This window comes from Tasmannia lanceolata, unplaced genomic scaffold, assembly GCF_043159265.1.
Source record: "Tasmannia lanceolata isolate RefF3 unplaced genomic scaffold, GAP_Taslan_0.1 ptg000015l, whole genome shotgun sequence".
Lineage (NCBI taxonomy): Eukaryota > Viridiplantae > Streptophyta > Magnoliopsida > Canellales > Winteraceae > Tasmannia > Tasmannia lanceolata.
Window position 1 is genome coordinate 54,147,705 of NW_027518692.1, and position 19,094 is coordinate 54,166,798.

At 41.5% G+C, this 19,094-nt stretch overlaps 1 protein-coding gene across 1 annotated transcript; it reads right to left on the bottom strand.

Moving 5' to 3' along the window:
* Positions 1–1,170: 1,170 nt before the first annotated feature.
* On the bottom strand, positions 1,171–18,586 carry LOC143892441 (UDP-Glycosyltransferase superfamily protein). Its single transcript, XM_077397062.1, has 4 exons — positions 17,998–18,586; positions 15,244–15,333; positions 2,030–2,440; positions 1,171–1,752 (listed from the first exon to the last, which is right to left on the bottom strand). The coding sequence occupies exons 1-4, from the start codon at positions 18,464–18,466 to the stop codon at positions 1,340–1,342; spliced, it is 1,383 nt and encodes a 460-aa protein (XP_077253177.1). The 5' UTR covers positions 18,467–18,586; the 3' UTR covers positions 1,171–1,339.
* Positions 18,587–19,094: the final 508 nt, after the last annotated feature.

The window sequence follows — 19,094 nt, forward strand, 5'->3', positions numbered from 1 at the left end:
CCGCTTATAGGTAAAGTTCGCATTCAACGATAAAACATAGACTGATCCGTTGGGATCCCTTACCAGTCGGACACTTTTTTGATGGCTTTTTTATCATACTCTTTGAGTCAGGGTCACGATCCATTACAAATCGGGCCATCCATCAGTTTCGTAAGTCCTACATCTGTTTTACACAGTTAGGCCAGGTTAGGGTTAATGTTAGGGTTAGGAGATGGCGTATTGAACAAACCCGAGAGGAGAATCGTCATCCAAACGAAATGTGAGAAAATAAATTGTCCAGACAAAATGAATAAAAATGTGAAGAATATTCTGGTACATTGGCACACTCCATTGGTATCTAGGATTGTTGGATTTTATGGATACACCTGGGTCGTGATCCTATATAATTTTGGACCTTAGGATAGATATCCAATGGGCATGGTTTGAATCCGAATTCCTAAGGCTGTGGCCAAATTCTTTCTATCAACATTTGGATCCATTGAATCCATTGGTGGACCTGGGTCCATTGACATGCCTAGAGTAAATCAGTTCAAAATCAATCAAATGTGAGACCCTTTGGAGTACAGTGACACGACTAAATGTATTATAATTAATGAAGTCGCTCCAAGCGTATAGCTCCTTGTCCCTCTTCATATCTCTCACTTGTATCAAGAAGAATTGGTCGTCTTCTTTGTCTATTACGTGCAGAGTATATTTGGCATTTATAAAATTTTAGGTGTGTAGATGTTTGATTGGTAGCAGATCAACTTAGAGATTTAAATAACACTCGGGTCATCTTCATTGTTTCATCATCTGTTCTTTGACTTTGGCAAATTGAATGAGGTCCCAAGTAAACTAACCTAATCTAAGGGCATTTTCCTAGGTAATTGCATGAAGTAGCTAAAATGAATCATAGATGGTAGTTTCAAAACTGTTCACCAGAAAAGCTAGGCCACCTACGAGCCAAAAGATTAATTTTCCCTTTGAACTGGTTTTTAATCTTCATTTGGCTTTCGCCAACTGTTCTTCTCTTCCACCAGTCGCCTTCTACACACCGCGCCATGCGACGATCATACTATCGGTAAGCTAAAATAGAAGGTGCAATCTCAACAGGCCTCATTCAATTGAATCAAAGGCTAAAGCCTTACATAAAGTTACTTAGTTTCTAAACAAATTAGCAGGAAAAGTTACTTATAAATCTCATTCTATCTCCTTTTTATAAAAATAGCTCACAATAATGCATGGTATGATTCAAATGCCGTGGTGTTCAATATTAAAAACAAGTGAGCGTGAACTAATAAAATAATACATGAGAAAACCAATATGAAAATTACATACTACGCACTTGATAACACATAAGCTACACTGAGCTAGTTATACAGGAGAGGCAGTCATCAATGCCCGCTCTGTGAGAATCAAGGGCATCAAAGAAAGCTGTAAGAGAATCCGCAGCTCTCGCACGAGCTTCCTTTCCCATTAATCTTCCCTTCAAATCCATCACTCTGGTTCGCATCTCTGCTCCATCCTCCATTACCCTCCTCACACCATCCTCTATAACCGTTCGCTCCATCTCATCTAATTGAATACCAATGCCCCATACCCTAACAATGTAACTACAATTTAAGAACTGGTCTCCGGACACAGGATAGCACAGAAGAGGCTTCCGACATTCGATGGCTTCCATTGTTGAATTCCAACCACAATGAGTAAGGTAGCAACCGACGGCCACATGCTCGAGCACTTCCTTCTGTGGAGCCCATGTAACCACCTTACCTGTTAAAGTACAAAAGATTAAATAACGCATCCCCAACAACTTAAGCTTTTGGAGTAATTGGTTGTTTCACGTGGTATCAGAGAAATGTCCCGAGTTCAAAACTCCTTGATATTAAAAATTCACATGTAATGACCAACTCAAAAGAAGGGTCACATGTGCCACATGTAGGCCAACCCTAAAAAGAGGCGCCACACATGAGGAGGAGTGTTAAAGTACAAAAGATTAAATAATCTCTAATAGCATAAGCTTTTGGACTAATTGGTTGTTTCACATTACCATGTCCTGCCACCCGGTCCAGGTAACCGCTCGGTAGGCCAGCGCGCCAAGTAGCACCCAACACCCAAATGAATGGCCTTTGGGTCGCCTCAAGGCCCAATGCCAATTCACGAATCATCTCATCCCCGATTGGGCCCACCCAACTACCGAAAGACACGTACATCACCGATGATGTCTTTTGTGAATTTAGCCAGTCTATGCAGGTCCGATCTTCCTCCCATAAGCTAGGGTTGCTCTTTGATTGCCTAGTCAATGGTCTGACTTGGAAGATGCGTGGATGAGGCACCAATGGGGACGTGAGAAGTTGTTCTTCGTCGTCTCCTTCGGAGAAGGAATTGACTAGGAGCCATGGAAGGGATCTGGATCGATGGAGGGTTTTTAACCAGAACATGAATCTTGATTTCCTTGAGGCAGAGTGTAGACACCCACATTTTGCTTTACTTTAACCAACAATAACCTAATATATGTTTTAGGTCATTAATATCTTGATCTGACTTTACGGATCATCAATCGGGACAAAATAAGATAGGGTCACTTCATAGCCCGAACCCTGATTCCATTCCGAGACCCGATTTCCGTAAATCGTTAGATCAATGGCAGATCTTGACCTGGGTCTAACCATCCAAAACCACCTAACCTCTCCTCTCATCCTAACCATCCAAACCTCACCTAACCTCACCTAACCTCTCCTCTCATCCTAACCATCCAAACCTCACCTAACCTCACCTAACCTCACCTAACCACCTAACCTCACCTAACCTTACCTAACCTCACCTAACCTCACCTAACCTCCTATCCCATTCTCCTATAAATACCCTCTCATCCCACCATCCAAGAAAAAGAAGAAAAAGAACCCCTCTCTTAGAAAATTCATCCCTCTCCCTCATCTCTTCAAGGGTTCGGCCATCCTTGCCGGATCGGGTGATTTTATACGTTGGGTGATATATATCAAAAGCAGTCATTATCAAGCAAGGAATCATCTTCAAGGAATTAACATCAAAGAAAAATCAAACACAAAGTGGGTTTCCAAAGAGGTAGGCATTTATTTCAATTCTATGTAGGGTCTGTTTTCATGCATATCTTTTACTTTAAAAGAAAAACCATGTTAGGAAGCATGTAGGGTCCGTTTTCCCCCTGGTTAGCCTCTGGTTAGACCCTGGTTGCACCCAGGTTCGCTGCTGGTTGCACCCAGGTTCGATGCTGGTTGCACCCTGGTTCCCTACTGATTCGCACCCTGGTTCCCCTGCTGGTTGCACCCTGGTTCCCTACTGGTTGCACCCTGGTTCCCTGCTGGTTGCACCCTGGTTCCCTACTGGTTCGCACCCTGGTTCCCTGCTGGTTCGCACCCTGGTTCCCTGCTGGTTCGCACTCTGGTTAGACCCTGGTTGCACCCAGGTTCGCTGCTGGTTGCACCCAGGTTCCCTCCTGGTTGCACCCTGGTTCCCCTGCTGGTTCGCACCCTGGTTCCCTGCTGGTTCGCACCCAGGTTCGCTGCTGGTTGCACCCAGGTTCCCTGCTGGTTGCACCCTGGTTCCCCTGCTGGTTCGCACCCTGGTTCCCTGCTGGTTCGCACCCTGGTGCACCCTGGTCCGCACCCTGGTTTGTACCCTGCTTCCTCCTAGTTAGACCATGGCTAGTCTCGGGTTTGCTCCTAACTTAGACCCGACTCACTTGACCCTAACCATTAACCCAATCCAACCAAGTAATATCCCAACACAATCCGAGTCGCATGTCTGAATCCATTTGGCCGAATCTCATAAGCCCGCCCACTTTGAATTCCGAAAATTCAAACCCTTGATGATTCCTATATGCTCAATTCTTTGATGCAAATTCCCAATTCCAAAATCCCATTGCTAGATCAATGTTTCTGAATCTCAAGTCCAATGCTCAAATGCAAACCCGATTCCAGATACAAATACCAATTCTGTCTTCCAAAATCCAAGCAACCTCGCCAGCGGAACTACGTGTGGCTTGATCCCCATCGCGGGGTACGTAGGCAATTTGGCACTCCCAAGTTCAGTCGCACCTTTCTCTATCTTTCCCATTCCCTCACACTATTCATCATCTCGATTCATCTCGTGTCTCTCGGAACCATTGGATTATGGTTTCCGTCGTAAGAACCCTTAGAGCCCAATTTAGGAACAATGGTGTCGTGTCGTGTTGTGTCCTAAGTTTTAGGGAGTCCTAGAGTTAGGAGTCCAGCCTCATCACGGACGCTTGCTATGTATAGCAACCGTGCCATAGGTCAAGTTACACTAGTCATCCAGTTTTTCCCTAGGACAAGCCTAGTAAACTAGGATGTAGGCTAACCTGCATTAGTCTAAGGGACAACTTGCATTTAGATAAGAATCATATAGCATCTTCGATGAAATCCTAAGATAATAAAATCCTCAACTTGAATTAAATAACTTCTCTTAAAACTGTTGAAACAGTCAATCCCGTCTAGGTCGGTGTCTTAGTTGAGTTAGGCATATGTAACTTAGCTTAGGTGCACCGAACTACGTCGACTCTGATCCCGGTGAGGCTTGGGTACGTAGGCAGCTTGGATGTCTGACGGCATACCACCCGCGAGTCGGCACCACAACAAATTGTGGTGTTTTATATATTAATTTTCTTGTAAATGCTTAATTAAATCACTTAGGATTTTCCATGAAATTAGAATTCTAGGAGAACTGTCACTTAGATTGAATCCAGACAAATTAATAAATCAAGATACACATCTAGGATTCACATTGAAATTAGATTCTAGGATGCATGTCACTTAGTTCGCACATTAACATAGAGTTGAATGAGCCATTTAAAATAAATTTAAAAGAGTTAGCTTTTGGAATCGAAGACCGATTATCGGGCAGGAATGGTGCATGTGGCGGATAACTCCCCATACCTTCCATTCTCGTAACCAGGTAGCGAGTCTAGATTTCTGGTTAATTACGGGTCCTAGATCCCACATCTAGGTGGCGACTCTGTCAGTCTCTTTCGTGTGGAATTCGGATTGCCTTAGTGATCCCAAGTTCACAGGAAAGATTAATTCAAATCAACATTAAAATGCACACGCCAATCGCGTGGATACGAGAGACCAAAAGAGAGAGCGCGTGGCGGCTCGCGCCCCGCCCCTCTCGCGGGATCCGGGTACCACAGTCTGGCGACTCTGCTGGGGATCACCTAACTTCATTAAAACTTCAAAAGATAATTCATTTGAATTTAATTTTAAATGGCTCATAAAAACTCTATACTTGTTAGATTAGTTTGTCTTGTTTTATTTTCTCATCACATTTTACTCAAACTTAATTTAACAAAACCTGAAGGCATCATAGATTGCGCAAACATATTGCACACACTTACATCACTTGCATCTAAACCATGCATCTCACGTGCACACACATCCTATTTTAGGAACCCGGAGTGTTATCTAGCATGGTTGACTGGGATTTCATCACCTGGTGCCTCTGTGCTAGAGAAGCATTCCACCCTTAGCCTAGTACCTTTATGGTACGTAAACGGATCCCTTGTTCACGTACTGATACGCCGGACACTGGTACAGTATATCGAACATGGATTCGCGCTAAGGGAACTCTTGGCCTTACCCCTAGATTAACCCACACATGCATGTAATATACGAACACATGTGCATCACGTGTGTGAGCCTAGTTTAGGATATTCTACCTATTTGTGTCTAGATTAGGCCGTAGTCCATCTTCCAATGGCTACGATCGGTCCTTAGATACACGAACAAAGGCATGAGTCGAGATTCTCTCTCCACTCCGATAGATTAGGATTAGGGTTGATGCCTTCAGGTAACACTGATAAAATGTGAAAAAAAAAAAAAAAAAAAAATTTCCCTTTGGGTTAGGATATAAATCCCATCATTTCCAAAAATCTCATAGGATTAGTCATTCATGATCTATCCGTTGAAAGCAATCTTATGCTATCTCATCTAATCTTTTGATCGTGCGTCTTTCGTTCTTCTGTCATACGATTCGATCGTATCTTCATGCCATCCCCTAACTGGCAGATGCAGAATCTCACAATCTTTCTATTATGCATTCTCATGATCTGATCATGCCTGGTCCAGATAATCCAATCTTGCTTGTACCCCTGGTCTCTTCCTCCTCTAGGGGCTACCTTTTCAAGATTATTTTGCTAAGTCCTTCAGAGTTCACTCTCAGAATCCTTGAGCTAGGGGCATTCCCCTATGCGAATCAGTCATCATTGTCCAAAATTGAAAGTATCAGCCATGATGATGTTCAGAACGAACCAGCCTTCGCCGAGCCTTCAACGCCAAACAGTTGCAGCAGTTAAAGTTTTAGTCACTTACTATTTTATGTTGAGTCAGTCATCATGGTCAGTATAATTGTTGAGTCCGGTCTTACAGTTAAAGGTCAATGCCTAGTCCAGGCAAGTTATCTTCTGTTTCCCTTTCTTATTTAGAGTTGTGAATCCTGAGCATGTTCAGGATAGGTCGTCTGATGTAATAGCTTTTCTTTAAATAAAATTTCAGTCAGTTCCAAAAAGTTCACTTGTGTCTGTTTCTTAAGTGTGCTTCTGATCTTAAAATAAGACTCCCTCCTCAAATGAGGACAAAATTGACGAAACTCCACTTGAGTCACAGCAATTACTTGAACGAGAGGAGGAGCGCCAATCCCAACCTTTCAAAGATGAAATTGAAATGATAAACACTGGCACTGAAACTTTGATTCAGTGAATGCCGATTGAAAATACATTACCCTCTAAAGAGTGTGAAGAATTGATAAAATTATTTCAAGAATAAGAAGATTGTCTAGAAAAGCTACAACCGATACCAGGGGCAAGACATAGATGGAAAGCTCAAAGAAAATGAAGAAAGTGAGAAGATATATGCTATACAAGGGGCATAGAGTGGAAACAACTTTCATATTTCTAATCAATGACCTTGGTTCTCAAATTCATAACATAAAGCCAACAAATTCAAGATGAAAAGTTCAAGAGCAAACAATGAAAAGTGATCATCAGATATCGAGAGTACGAATCCATAGATGGAGGATGTCAAAGAACAAGTTTCGCTCTATGAAAGTCAAAAGCACGTATTAGAATCTTGAAAGAAGAAGATCCATTATCTCTTACCTGGAAATGCCGTCAAACTCCGCGAAAAAAAAAAAAACAAAAGAGAAAAATAATAATAAATAAATAATCAGTACCAGAGGGACTCTAGTAACCTGGATCGATTCCCAATTTGAACATCAGAAGGCCTCCTTTGGCCGAATAAATCCCAAAATCAGAACCCAACGTCAAAAGAATACCGATTGCAAACCCTTCGAGCCTGAGTAAAATTTTCTTGAAAACCCATCAAACTCGGGGCATTCGCCCCCGAACTACGCGAGACCTGATCCCTACACTGGGGTACGTAGGCAGCTCGGTTAAACCGAATTCGGTCGATTCAAAAAAAAAAAAAGAAAAAGAAAAATCAATCGTTCCAGAAAAAAAAAAGAGGGACAAGTTCCAAAAGAAGAGAAGTTAATTGTTCCAGAAAGAAAAGAAAAAAGGAAAAAAATCAATTAACCTTCAAACAATTGATCTTCAAACTAGGGGCATTCGCCTTGACCTACACACGACCTGATTCCTACCTTGGGATATGTAGGCAACCTGTTCACAGGTTCGGTCGAAATCTTTGTTGAACCTTAAGCCATTCTTTGAAAAGCCCTATCCTACCTATAAAGTCCTTCTGGTGTTCAGAACTAATGAGCTAGGTCCCGAGACACAATAAAAAAAAATGATGAATAAGAAAACGAACGGAGTTTGAAGATCTGCTAGACTGAAAACCTGAAAGGGCGGTCTAGGCAAAAGTTAAGATCATTCCCCTGCTAAGTTGAAAACCCGAAAGGGCGGCTTAGGCAAAAGCTAAGGGGATAGCCTGCTGGATCGAAAACCTAGAATGGTGGTTCAGGCAAAAGTTAAGGCTAGCGCGGTCCGCCAAGTTAAAAACCCCGAAGAGGTGACTTGGTCACGGTAAGAGAATCATTATAAGAAGGCTACAGCTGGTATCAAGACTGAAGATCAACTGAAGTTCAAGCAAATTCAAGTGATATCCTCAAAACTGGGGGCATTGAAGCTAAGCAATCTTAGGGGGCGTAATTAAATCCTTGAGGCATTACTGTTTTAAGGAAAAAGTCCAGTGTTTACCAATTGAAAAACTATTCCTCGAAAGGATAGACTTACCAAACAAAATATTAACTAAGTCAGAAGCATCACTGTGTTTGTCAGTATAGTCAGTCAATCTTTGTTATTCTAAGTTCACTCCTTCAGGGCTGCTCAATCCTTTGAGTAGTGCCTTTCATCTAAGTTTTCTCTTTAGAAAGAGTCAATCGTCGTTCCTATGTCCAAATGATGTAACTGTCTTGGTGAAGGAGGCCCGGCCTAGGCAGCTCCCTGCAATTATACCTGAAAGGGTTCGAGAATCTAGTCAAACAGCTACATTTCAAAGAAGATCAACTCAGAAGAGTTCAGAAGTAGAAACATCAGAAAGCCCAGCTTCCGTAAAAAGATCATACCCCAGGAAGGCACCTTAAGCTTGGAAGAGCCCCAGATGCAATGGTGGTTGAGCCAATTTCTCAGAAAGATGAACCATTAAAATTCAGAATTTCCTTCCGGTTAGTTAAATACTATCCTGGTCAAGAAATGTTCATCTAAGCACCTGTCAAAAAACAGATCCCGCTTTTCCATGTTAGAGAGCCGTTGTTCTAAATTACCAATTTCACGTATCTTGTTCAAGGTTTCAGTTATCAAAATCCCCAGAAGACAAGACCAGCAGTCTCTTTGAGAAAAATCTTGTTGAAGTTTCATAAAAATGTTCCTAATCCATTCTTGCTAGTAATGGTTCTTCGTTCCAAAGGTTTGCCGTTTCATCATTCGTCAAAGTCCTAGTTTCCAACATCTTTGTCGGGCACGATCCATAATATCCCCGATTTCATTGAGTTCAAAAAAATAAAAAATTCATCAAATCCAATCTTACGTCAGATTCAAGTTCATGAAAAATCTCATGTCCTCTTTGAGCCCTTTTGTGAAAGGTGCCTCATTTCTCGAGTCCATTTGTGAATGGTCTCGTCTTCTCCTTGAACCCGTTTGTGAACAGGTTTCTCATTCTCTGAGTCCATTTGTGAATGCTCTAATGTCCCTCTTTGAGCCCGTTTGTGAACGGTGCCTCTGTTCTCGAGGCCATTTGTGAATGGTCTCATCTTCTCCTTGAGCCCGTTTGCGGACGGTACCTCATTTTCCAAAAATAAAAAATTTTATCAAATCCAAATCCTTAATTAAAAAAAAAAAAAAAAAAAAAATCCAATCCTACGTCAAATTCAAGTTCATAAAAAATCTCTAAATTCTTCGAGCCCGTTTGTGAACGGGGCCTCATTTCTCAAGTCCATTTGTGAATGGTCTCGTCTTCTCCTTGAACCCGTTTGTGAACAGGTTTCTCATTCTCTGAGTCCATTTGTGAATGCTCTAATGTCCTCTTTGAGCCCGTTTGTGAACGGTGCCTCTGTTCTCGAGGCCATTTGTGAATGGTCTCATCTTCTCCTTGAGCCCGTTTGCGGACGGTACCTCATTTTCCAAAAATAAAAAAAATTTATCAAATCCAAATCCTTAATTAAAAAAAAAAAAAAAAAAAAAATCCAATCCTACGTCAAATTCAAGTTCATAAAAAATCTCTAAATTCTTCGAGCCCGTTTGTGAACGGGGCCTCATTTCTCAAGTCCATTTGTGAATGGTCTTGTCTTCTCCTTGAGCCCGTTTGTGAACGGTGCCTCATTTCTCGAATCAATTTGTGAATGGTCTCGTCTTCTCCTTGAGCCCGTTTGTGAATGGTGCCTCATTTCTCGAGTCCATTTGTGAATGGTCTTGTCTTATCCTTGAGCCCATTTGTGAATGGCGCCTCTTTTCTCGAATCCATTTGTGAATGGTATCGTCCTCCTTGAGCCCGTTTGTGAATGGTGCCTCATTTCTCGAGTCCATTTGTGAATGGTCTTGTCTTCTCCTTGAGCCCGTTTGTGAACGGTGCCTCTTTTCTTCGAGTCCATACAACTATGGTCTCTTATCCTCTTTGAACATCATACATCTATGATGTCTCATTTCCTTGGAATCCGTACAAATACGGTATTTCATTCTCTTCGAGTCCATACAACTATGGTCTCTTATCCCCTTTGAACATCATACAACTATGATGTCTCATTTCCTTGGAATCCGTACAAATACGGTATTTCATTCTCTTCGAGTCCATACAACTATGGTCTCTTATCCCCTTTGAACATCATACAACTATGATGTCTCATTTCCTTGGAATCCGTACAAATACGGTATTTCATTCTCTTCAAGTCCATACAACTATGGTCTCTTATCCTCTTTGAACATCATACAACTATGATGTCTCATTTCCTTGGAATCCGTACAAATACGGTATTTCATTCTCTTCGAGTCCATACAACTATGGTCTCTTATCCTCTTTGAACATCATACATCTATGATGTCTCATTTCCTTGGAATCCGTACAAATACGGTATTTCATTCTCTTCGAGTCCATACAACTATGGTCTCTTATCCCCTTTGAACATCATACAACTATGATGTCTCATTTCCTTGGAATCCTTACAAATACGGTATTTCATTCTCTTCGAGTCCATACAACTATGGTCTCTTATACCCTTTGAACATCATACAACTATGATGTCTCATTTCCTTGGAATCCGTACAAATACGGTATTTCATTCTCTTCGAGTCCATACAACTATGGTCTCTTATCCCCTTTGAACATCATACAACTATGATGTCTCATTTCCTTGGAATCCTTACAAATACGGTATTTCATTCTCTTCGAGTCCATACAACTATGGTCTCTTATACCCTTTGAACATCATACAACTATGATGTCTCATTTCCTTGGAATCCGTACAAATACGGTATTTCATTCTCTTCGAGTCCATACAACTATGGTCTCTTATACCCTTTGAACATCATACAACTATGATGTCTCATTTCCTTGGAATCCGTACAAATACGGTGTTTCATTCTCTTCGAGTCCATACAACTATGGTCTCTTATCCCCTTTGAACATCATACAACTATGATGTCTCATTTCCTTGGAATCCGTACAAATACGGTATTTCATTCTCTTCAAGTCCATACAACAATGATCTCTTATACCCTTTGAACATCATACAACTATGATGTCTCATTTCCTTGGAATCCGTACAAATACGGTATTTCATTCTCTTCGAGTCCATACAACTATGGTCTCTTATCCCCTTTGAACATCATACAACTATGATGTCTCATTTCCTTGGAATCCGTACAAATACGGTATTTCATTCTCTTCAAGTCCATACAACTATGGTCTCTTATCCTCTTTGAACATCATACAACTATGATGTCTCATTTCCTTGGAATCCGTACAAATACGGTATTTCATTCTCTTCGAGTCCATACAACTTTGATCTCTTATCCCCTTTGAACATCATACAACTATGATGTCTCATTTCCTTGGAATCCTTACAAATACGGTATTTCATTCTCTTCGAGTCCATACAACTATGGTCTCTTATACCCTTTGAACATCATACAACTATGATGTCTCATTTCCTTGGAATCCGTACAAATACGGTATTTCATTCTCTTCGAGTCCATACAACTATGGTCTCTTATACCCTTTGAACATCATACAACTATGATGTCTCATTTCCTTGGAATCCGTACAAATACGGTATTTCATTCTCTTCGAGTCCATACAACTATGGTCTCTTATCCCCTTTGAACATCATACAACTATGATGTCTCATTTCCTTGGAATCCGTACAAATACGGTATTTCATTCTCTTCAAGTCCATACAACAATGATCTCTTATACCCTTTGAACATCATACAACTATGATGTCTCATTTCCTTGGAATCCGTACAAATACGGTATTTCATTCTCTTCGAGTCCATACAACTATGGTCTCTTATCCCCTTTGAACATCATACAACTATGATGTCTCATTTCCTTGGAATCCGTACAAATACGGTATTTCATTCCCTTCAAGTCATACAACAATGATCTCTTATACCCTTTGAACATCATACAACTATGATGTCTCATTTCCTTGGAATCCGTATAAATACGGTATTTTATCTTGCCCAAGCCCATTCAAAAATGATGCTGCATTTTCATTAAGAATCTTTCAAAAGTCATCCATTATTCTCTCTGAGACCATTTGAAAATGACGTCTCATTTCCTCTGAAGCTGTTCAAAAGCGATATTCCTTTCCCTCCGAAAATCCATTTGAAAATGGTATCCCATTTCTCTCGTTGCCAGCGGCACCGCAGCGGGTTTGTTTTATTGCATTCCAATTCTAGGATTTCATCTAAGGTCTTGCATTATATTAGGTTGCATTGTGTTTAGGGGGTTCCTTTGTCGATTAAAGTTACGCAAAATGGTTCTGTCATTTTAACTTTGGTATTCGATGACTACGTCGTCTCTACCAAAGAGGGGCATCTGTAGACACCCACATTTTGCTTTACTTTAACCAACAATAACCTAATATATGTTTTAGGTCATTAATATCTTGATCTGACTTTACGGATCATCAATCGGGACAAAATAAGATAGGGTCACTTCATAGCCCGAACCCTGATTCCATTCCGAGACCCGATTTCCGTAAATCGTTAGATCAATGGCAGATCTTGACCTGGGTCTAACCATCCAAAACCACCTAACCTCTCCTCTCATCCTAACCATCCAAACCTCACCTAACCTCACCTAACCTCTCCTCTCATCCTAACCATCCAAACCTCACCTAACCTCACCTAACCTCACCTAACCACCTAACCTCACCTAACCTTACCTAACCTCACCTAACCTCACCTAACCTCCTATCCCATTCTCCTATAAATACCCTCTCATCCCACCATCCAAGAAAAAGAAGAAAAAGAACCCCTCTCTTAGAAAATTCATCCCTCTCCCTCATCTCTTCAAGGGTTCGGCCATCCTTGCCGGATCGGGTGATTTTATACGTTGGGTGATATATATCAAAAGCAGTCATTATCAAGCAAGGAATCATCTTCAAGGAATTAACATCAAAGAAAAATCAAACACAAAGTGGGTTTCCAAAGAGGTAGGCATTTATTTCAATTCTATGTAGGGTCTGTTTTCATGCATATCTTTTACTTTAAAAGAAAAACCATGTTAGGAAGCATGTAGGGTCCGTTTTCCCCCTGGTTAGCCTCTGGTTAGACCCTGGTTGCACCCAGGTTCGCTGCTGGTTGCACCCAGGTTCGATGCTGGTTGCACCCTGGTTCCCTACTGATTCGCACCCTGGTTCCCCTGCTGGTTGCACCCTGGTTCCCTACTGGTTGCACCCTGGTTCCCTGCTGGTTGCACCCTGGTTCCCTACTGGTTCGCACCCTGGTTCCCTGCTGGTTCGCACCCTGGTTCCCTGCTGGTTCGCACTCTGGTTAGACCCTGGTTGCACCCAGGTTCGCTGCTGGTTGCACCCAGGTTCCCTCCTGGTTGCACCCTGGTTCCCCTGCTGGTTCGCACCCTGGTTCCCTGCTGGTTCGCACCCAGGTTCGCTGCTGGTTGCACCCAGGTTCCCTGCTGGTTGCACCCTGGTTCCCCTGCTGGTTCGCACCCTGGTTCCCTGCTGGTTCGCACCCTGGTGCACCCTGGTCCGCACCCTGGTTTGTACCCTGCTTCCTCCTAGTTAGACCATGGCTAGTCTCGGGTTTGCTCCTAACTTAGACCCGACTCACTTGACCCTAACCATTAACCCAATCCAACCAAGTAATATCCCAACACAATCCGAGTCGCATGTCTGAATCCATTTGGCCGAATCTCATAAGCCCGCCCACTTTGAATTCCGAAAATTCAAACCCTTGATGATTCCTATATGCTCAATTCTTTGATGCAAATTCCCAATTCCAAAATCCCATTGCTAGATCAATGTTTCTGAATCTCAAGTCCAATGCTCAAATGCAAACCCGATTCCAGATACAAATACCAATTCTGTCTTCCAAAATCCAAGCAACCTCGCCAGCGGAACTACGTGTGGCTTGATCCCCATCGCGGGGTACGTAGGCAATTTGGCACTCCCAAGTTCAGTCGCACCTTTCTCTATCTTTCCCATTCCCTCACACTATTCATCATCTCGATTCATCTCGTGTCTCTCGGAACCATTGGATTATGGTTTCCGTCGTAAGAACCCTTAGAGCCCAATTTAGGAACAATGGTGTCGTGTCGTGTTGTGTCCTAAGTTTTAGGGAGTCCTAGAGTTAGGAGTCCAGCCTCATCACGGACGCTTGCTATGTATAGCAACCGTGCCATAGGTCAAGTTACACTAGTCATCCAGTTTTTCCCTAGGACAAGCCTAGTAAACTAGGATGTAGGCTAACCTGCATTAGTCTAAGGGACAACTTGCATTTAGATAAGAATCATATAGCATCTTCGATGAAATCCTAAGATAATAAAATCCTCAACTTGAATTAAATAACTTCTCTTAAAACTGTTGAAACAGTCAATCCCGTCTAGGTCGGTGTCTTAGTTGAGTTAGGCATATGTAACTTAGCTTAGGTGCACCGAACTACGTCGACTCTGATCCCGGTGAGGCTTGGGTACGTAGGCAGCTTGGATGTCTGACGGCATACCACCCGCGAGTCGGCACCACAACAAATTGTGGTGTTTTATATATTAATTTTCTTGTAAATGCTTAATTAAATCACTTAGGATTTTCCATGAAATTAGAATTCTAGGAGAACTGTCACTTAGATTGAATCCAGACAAATTAATAAATCAAGATACACATCTAGGATTCACATTGAAATTAGATTCTAGGATGCATGTCACTTAGTTCGCACATTAACATAGAGTTGAATGAGCCATTTAAAATAAATTTAAAAGAGTTAGCTTTTGGAATCGAAGACCGATTATCGGGCAGGAATGGTGCATGTGGCGGATAACTCCCCATACCTTCCATTCTCGTAACCAGGTAGCGAGTCTAGATTTCTGGTTAATTACGGGTCCTAGATCCCACATCTAGGTGGCGACTCTGTCAGTCTCTTTCGTGTGGAATTCGGATTGCCTTAGTGATCCCAAGTTCACAGGAAAGATTAATTCAAATCAACATTAAAATGCACACGCCAATCGCGTGGATACGAGAGACCAAAAGAGAGAGCGCGTGGCGGCTCGCGCCCCGCCCCTCTCGCGGGATCCGGGTACCACACAGAGTTTCCCACGAGCCATGGCAACTCTTCTGTGTTTAGCATGGGTTGACCTGGTAAAATGCGTGCCAGCCCTCGGTGTAAAGGAGTTCCTGCCAAAAGCAAATAAGTCATTGGATCACAGATCATAACCCAATTCTTGTACCAATGATTATTGATACACTAAGGCCCTGTTTGTTTTGGATTTTGAGACCCAATTGTTGGTCCAAAATTGAATATTGGACTCAAATTTATGTTTCCCCATTTTTAGAACCAATTGTGAGTTCAAACTTCATTATCCAACTCAAAATTAAACATAAATTTGAGTCCAATAATCAGAATTGGACTAACAATCACTTGTCAAGATCCAAAAAAAAAAAAAAAGGAAATGGTTTTTAATGGGGTAAATATTGATATATTATAGTCTCCACTTGGTATTGCCAAATGCTCTAATTTTTCTAGTTGGACGATCCTAGCCATATAAGTGGTGGCCTAAAAAGATAAGTAAACCAATTTAACTATGATGGGACTGTTACATGCTTGAATATGACCTTGAGCCCACAATTCTATGGCCACGTACATCAGTAATAAAACTGTTAGATGCAGTTATTAGCAAGGTTCGGTGTACTTGATTTCCTTTGCTTGAGTTTTCTTGTTTAGATAGGGATTTGACAAGGGAAGTTGCCTATTTCTTTGTAGAAAATTATGCCTATCTCTATGGGGAGTATGACTATTGTAAAGGGAGATAGAAGAGCTTGTAAAAGGGAATTGAAAAGGGATTGATAGGCCCTCCTAGAAAAAAGGGAGTGTCCACCTTGGAATATAACAGGGATCCACTCCATGTACAATGTAAATACCAACCACATGCTGCCATAACATGGTGCAGGTGAAACGTTGGTCAGAGGGACATTTACTTCTGATTAAATTTAATATAAGTGAAACGATATCTGCACTGCATTGTTTAATATGTGTTAATTATTTAGAAAGCAACCGACAGCTAATTTCAAACGTGTTTAAAAGACGGAGGAGTGCCCATATAAAAAAAAGTCAGTGATATAACATTTCCAACTGTATTTTTCATCACTTCAATTGTCCTCATTCATGAGGTGGCTGGTTGGCATGCCTTCTGGTCCCTAGCAAATCCCTGGCTAAAAGGTAGGTTTGCAATTTGGGTGGACAGCCACATATGTTGACTTTTTGGCAGATTTTGTCTTACTCATTTAATTCATCTGACATGGCACTTTTCACATGCTCGCAAAATGGCTTTCCGCGAAAGTGGCTAGCAAATCCCAACCTTCAAACTAAAAATCTCTAACTTTAACCTATCATGTGTATAAATTTACTAAGGAAACTACTTTTTCACTTCACAAACTTGACCGCTACAATGAAACTTTTTTATATCAATATACTGGAAAATAAATTTTCATGTTATTCAAGAGAATTGAAAAATTCGAAGTTCACCTATAATAGTCGGGTTGGTTTTGGGGGGTTTTTTATTTAAACTAGACCCGACCCGAGATTGGGTAGGGTTTTCCAACTTCAAACCCAGCCCAACCCAAGACCCATGATTTCTAAACCTAATTCGTGGTATTTTCAGGTCGGGTGCAACCTGACCCAAGTTGCAGCCTTACTAGAAATTGCTTACATATGGCCCTTCCCTATTATTGAATGGGATATGCTGTTGAAATCCTCAAAAAGCTATTATAAAAAAAAGTCACAAAGTGAGGGGTGCCTCTGTCAGGACATGGAAGTACATGAATCATTTCTCGGTGCTTCTTTTTTATCATTTTGACAAAACTGGCTGTTCAAGTATGTATCTGATTTTATTCAAAAGAATTTAATTCTAAAAAGAAGTTTTTTTTTTTTTTTTTCTTTTTGTAACGAGTGGCGTTCGCCACCCCCTTCGGGGGTAGGACTATTTTCCTACGGATGCGCGCAATCACCCATAAACCACGTGCATCGGATAAGCAAGGGGGGATTCGAACGCTCGTCACTGGGGAGTAAGGGTGTCAATTTTGGCTCAGGCTCGGAAGCTCGCTCGGAAGCTCGCTCGAGCTCGGCTCGAATCCTTAACAAGCCGAGCCGAGCCCGATTTAGGCCAGGCTCGGCTCGTTAAGAATTTAATATATTTAAAATATATATATATATATATATATATATATATTATATTAATATATACAGTAAAAGGGTTGTCCAGGGAGTGAAAGGGGGAGGCAAAATATGTCACTTCATTTTAGGAACCCCATTTGTTACTTGGATCACCCCCCATAGTGTAAAAAAAGTAGTGAAATTACACTATATAGGGCTGTCCAAGGAAGATGAGGGGTGTGAACTTAATATAACTCAAGCTCGATAAGGATTGCGAGCCTAGCCGAGCCGAGCCGAACCCGAGCCTGGTTCGAGCCTGAGCCGAGCTTTTGAGCTTAACGAGCCGAGCCGAGCCTGGCCAAGCTCGGCTCGGCTCGTTTACACCCCTATTGGGGAGCAAACCCATGACTTTACGCCAAAGAGCCACACCCTTACGGGTTATAAAAGAAGTCAAGAACAGTAACACAATAAAATACATTTTTTTAATGGCTAACAGAAAAGAATACATCACGATGCAAAATGTGAAAAAACACAAAAAATTAGTGGTGACTGGAGAGAAACTCAAACGTTTAGATTAGAAATCTCCGCCCTTTATATCCATTCATTTAAATTTTAGATTAGAAAACGTAGAACCCTTGTGATTATTTCAATTGCTACTTTTAATTGACAAAAAATAAAAGCAAAATTACCATTTTCTGTGATGAGCCCTATCCGGATCATGTCTGGGATGGCAGAGATAAGATTGTAAGTTGCAAACATGGCCGGCCAAAACCCGGCTGCCGGAATACCACAACGGCCGGCAACATCAATGGCCCATGAAGCCAACAAGTCCACCACCACGCATACAACTCCATCACCCTCTAAGAAACCCCTGAGCAAATGCTCAAGATGGATCGGCATGTAGTTCTCCATGGCAAATCCAATAGTAAAAAAGTTACACTGTTCGTCCTCTTCCAATCCATCAGGAATGGACTCAAGAACAATACCTTTATCAACCTTCGCCCTTGACACGATGCGGTTATATATGAAATTGGGCACCACGACCACGGGTTGAAGGCCGCGATCACAGAAGGCAGTGGCTAATTGGAGCATGGGAGTGATATGTCCCTGCGCCGGATAGGGAACCATGATGATCCTTTGCCTCTGTTGGGACTTCATGGCTTCGTGGACTTCGTTGATTCTATCAAATGAGGGAACTGGCTTAGTATATAACAGTGATGATTTTTATATGCACATATATATAGAAGCAGAAGCATAGGTAATTATATATAAAGAGATGATATGAGTGCTTCCTTGTTTTGACACTGACACTCTTTAATATATTTTTAATTTGCAGTTGGGGGATGTTACAATTCTAGAAGTTTATTAACAACCAACCAAGAGGAAGATTAAAATTAATATAATTGTTCCACCCTCAAAAGTCAAAACATGTGATAGATAGATAAACACACACATATGCACATACATAGATAGATAGTTGCTGACATAGGGAAGGAAATGATATCAGCACAACCATGTTTTAATAATTGCACAAACTCAGCTTGCCTTTTGCTTTGTAATTGGATTTTGAGAGATTTTTGGAACCATAATTGTCAAAATAATCTTTGACGCCACTTTAAATAATAAAAGACGAGATGGGTTAGTGAAATTATCAAAAGAAGGTTGCGCTGATATCATTTCCCTATAGGGAAGGCCATGTTTGGATAATGAGGCGAACCTACGTCGAAAAGACAAAAGATTGGGAAAATGGAGAAGAAAATACACCGGGAAAATTGGAAGACACGGA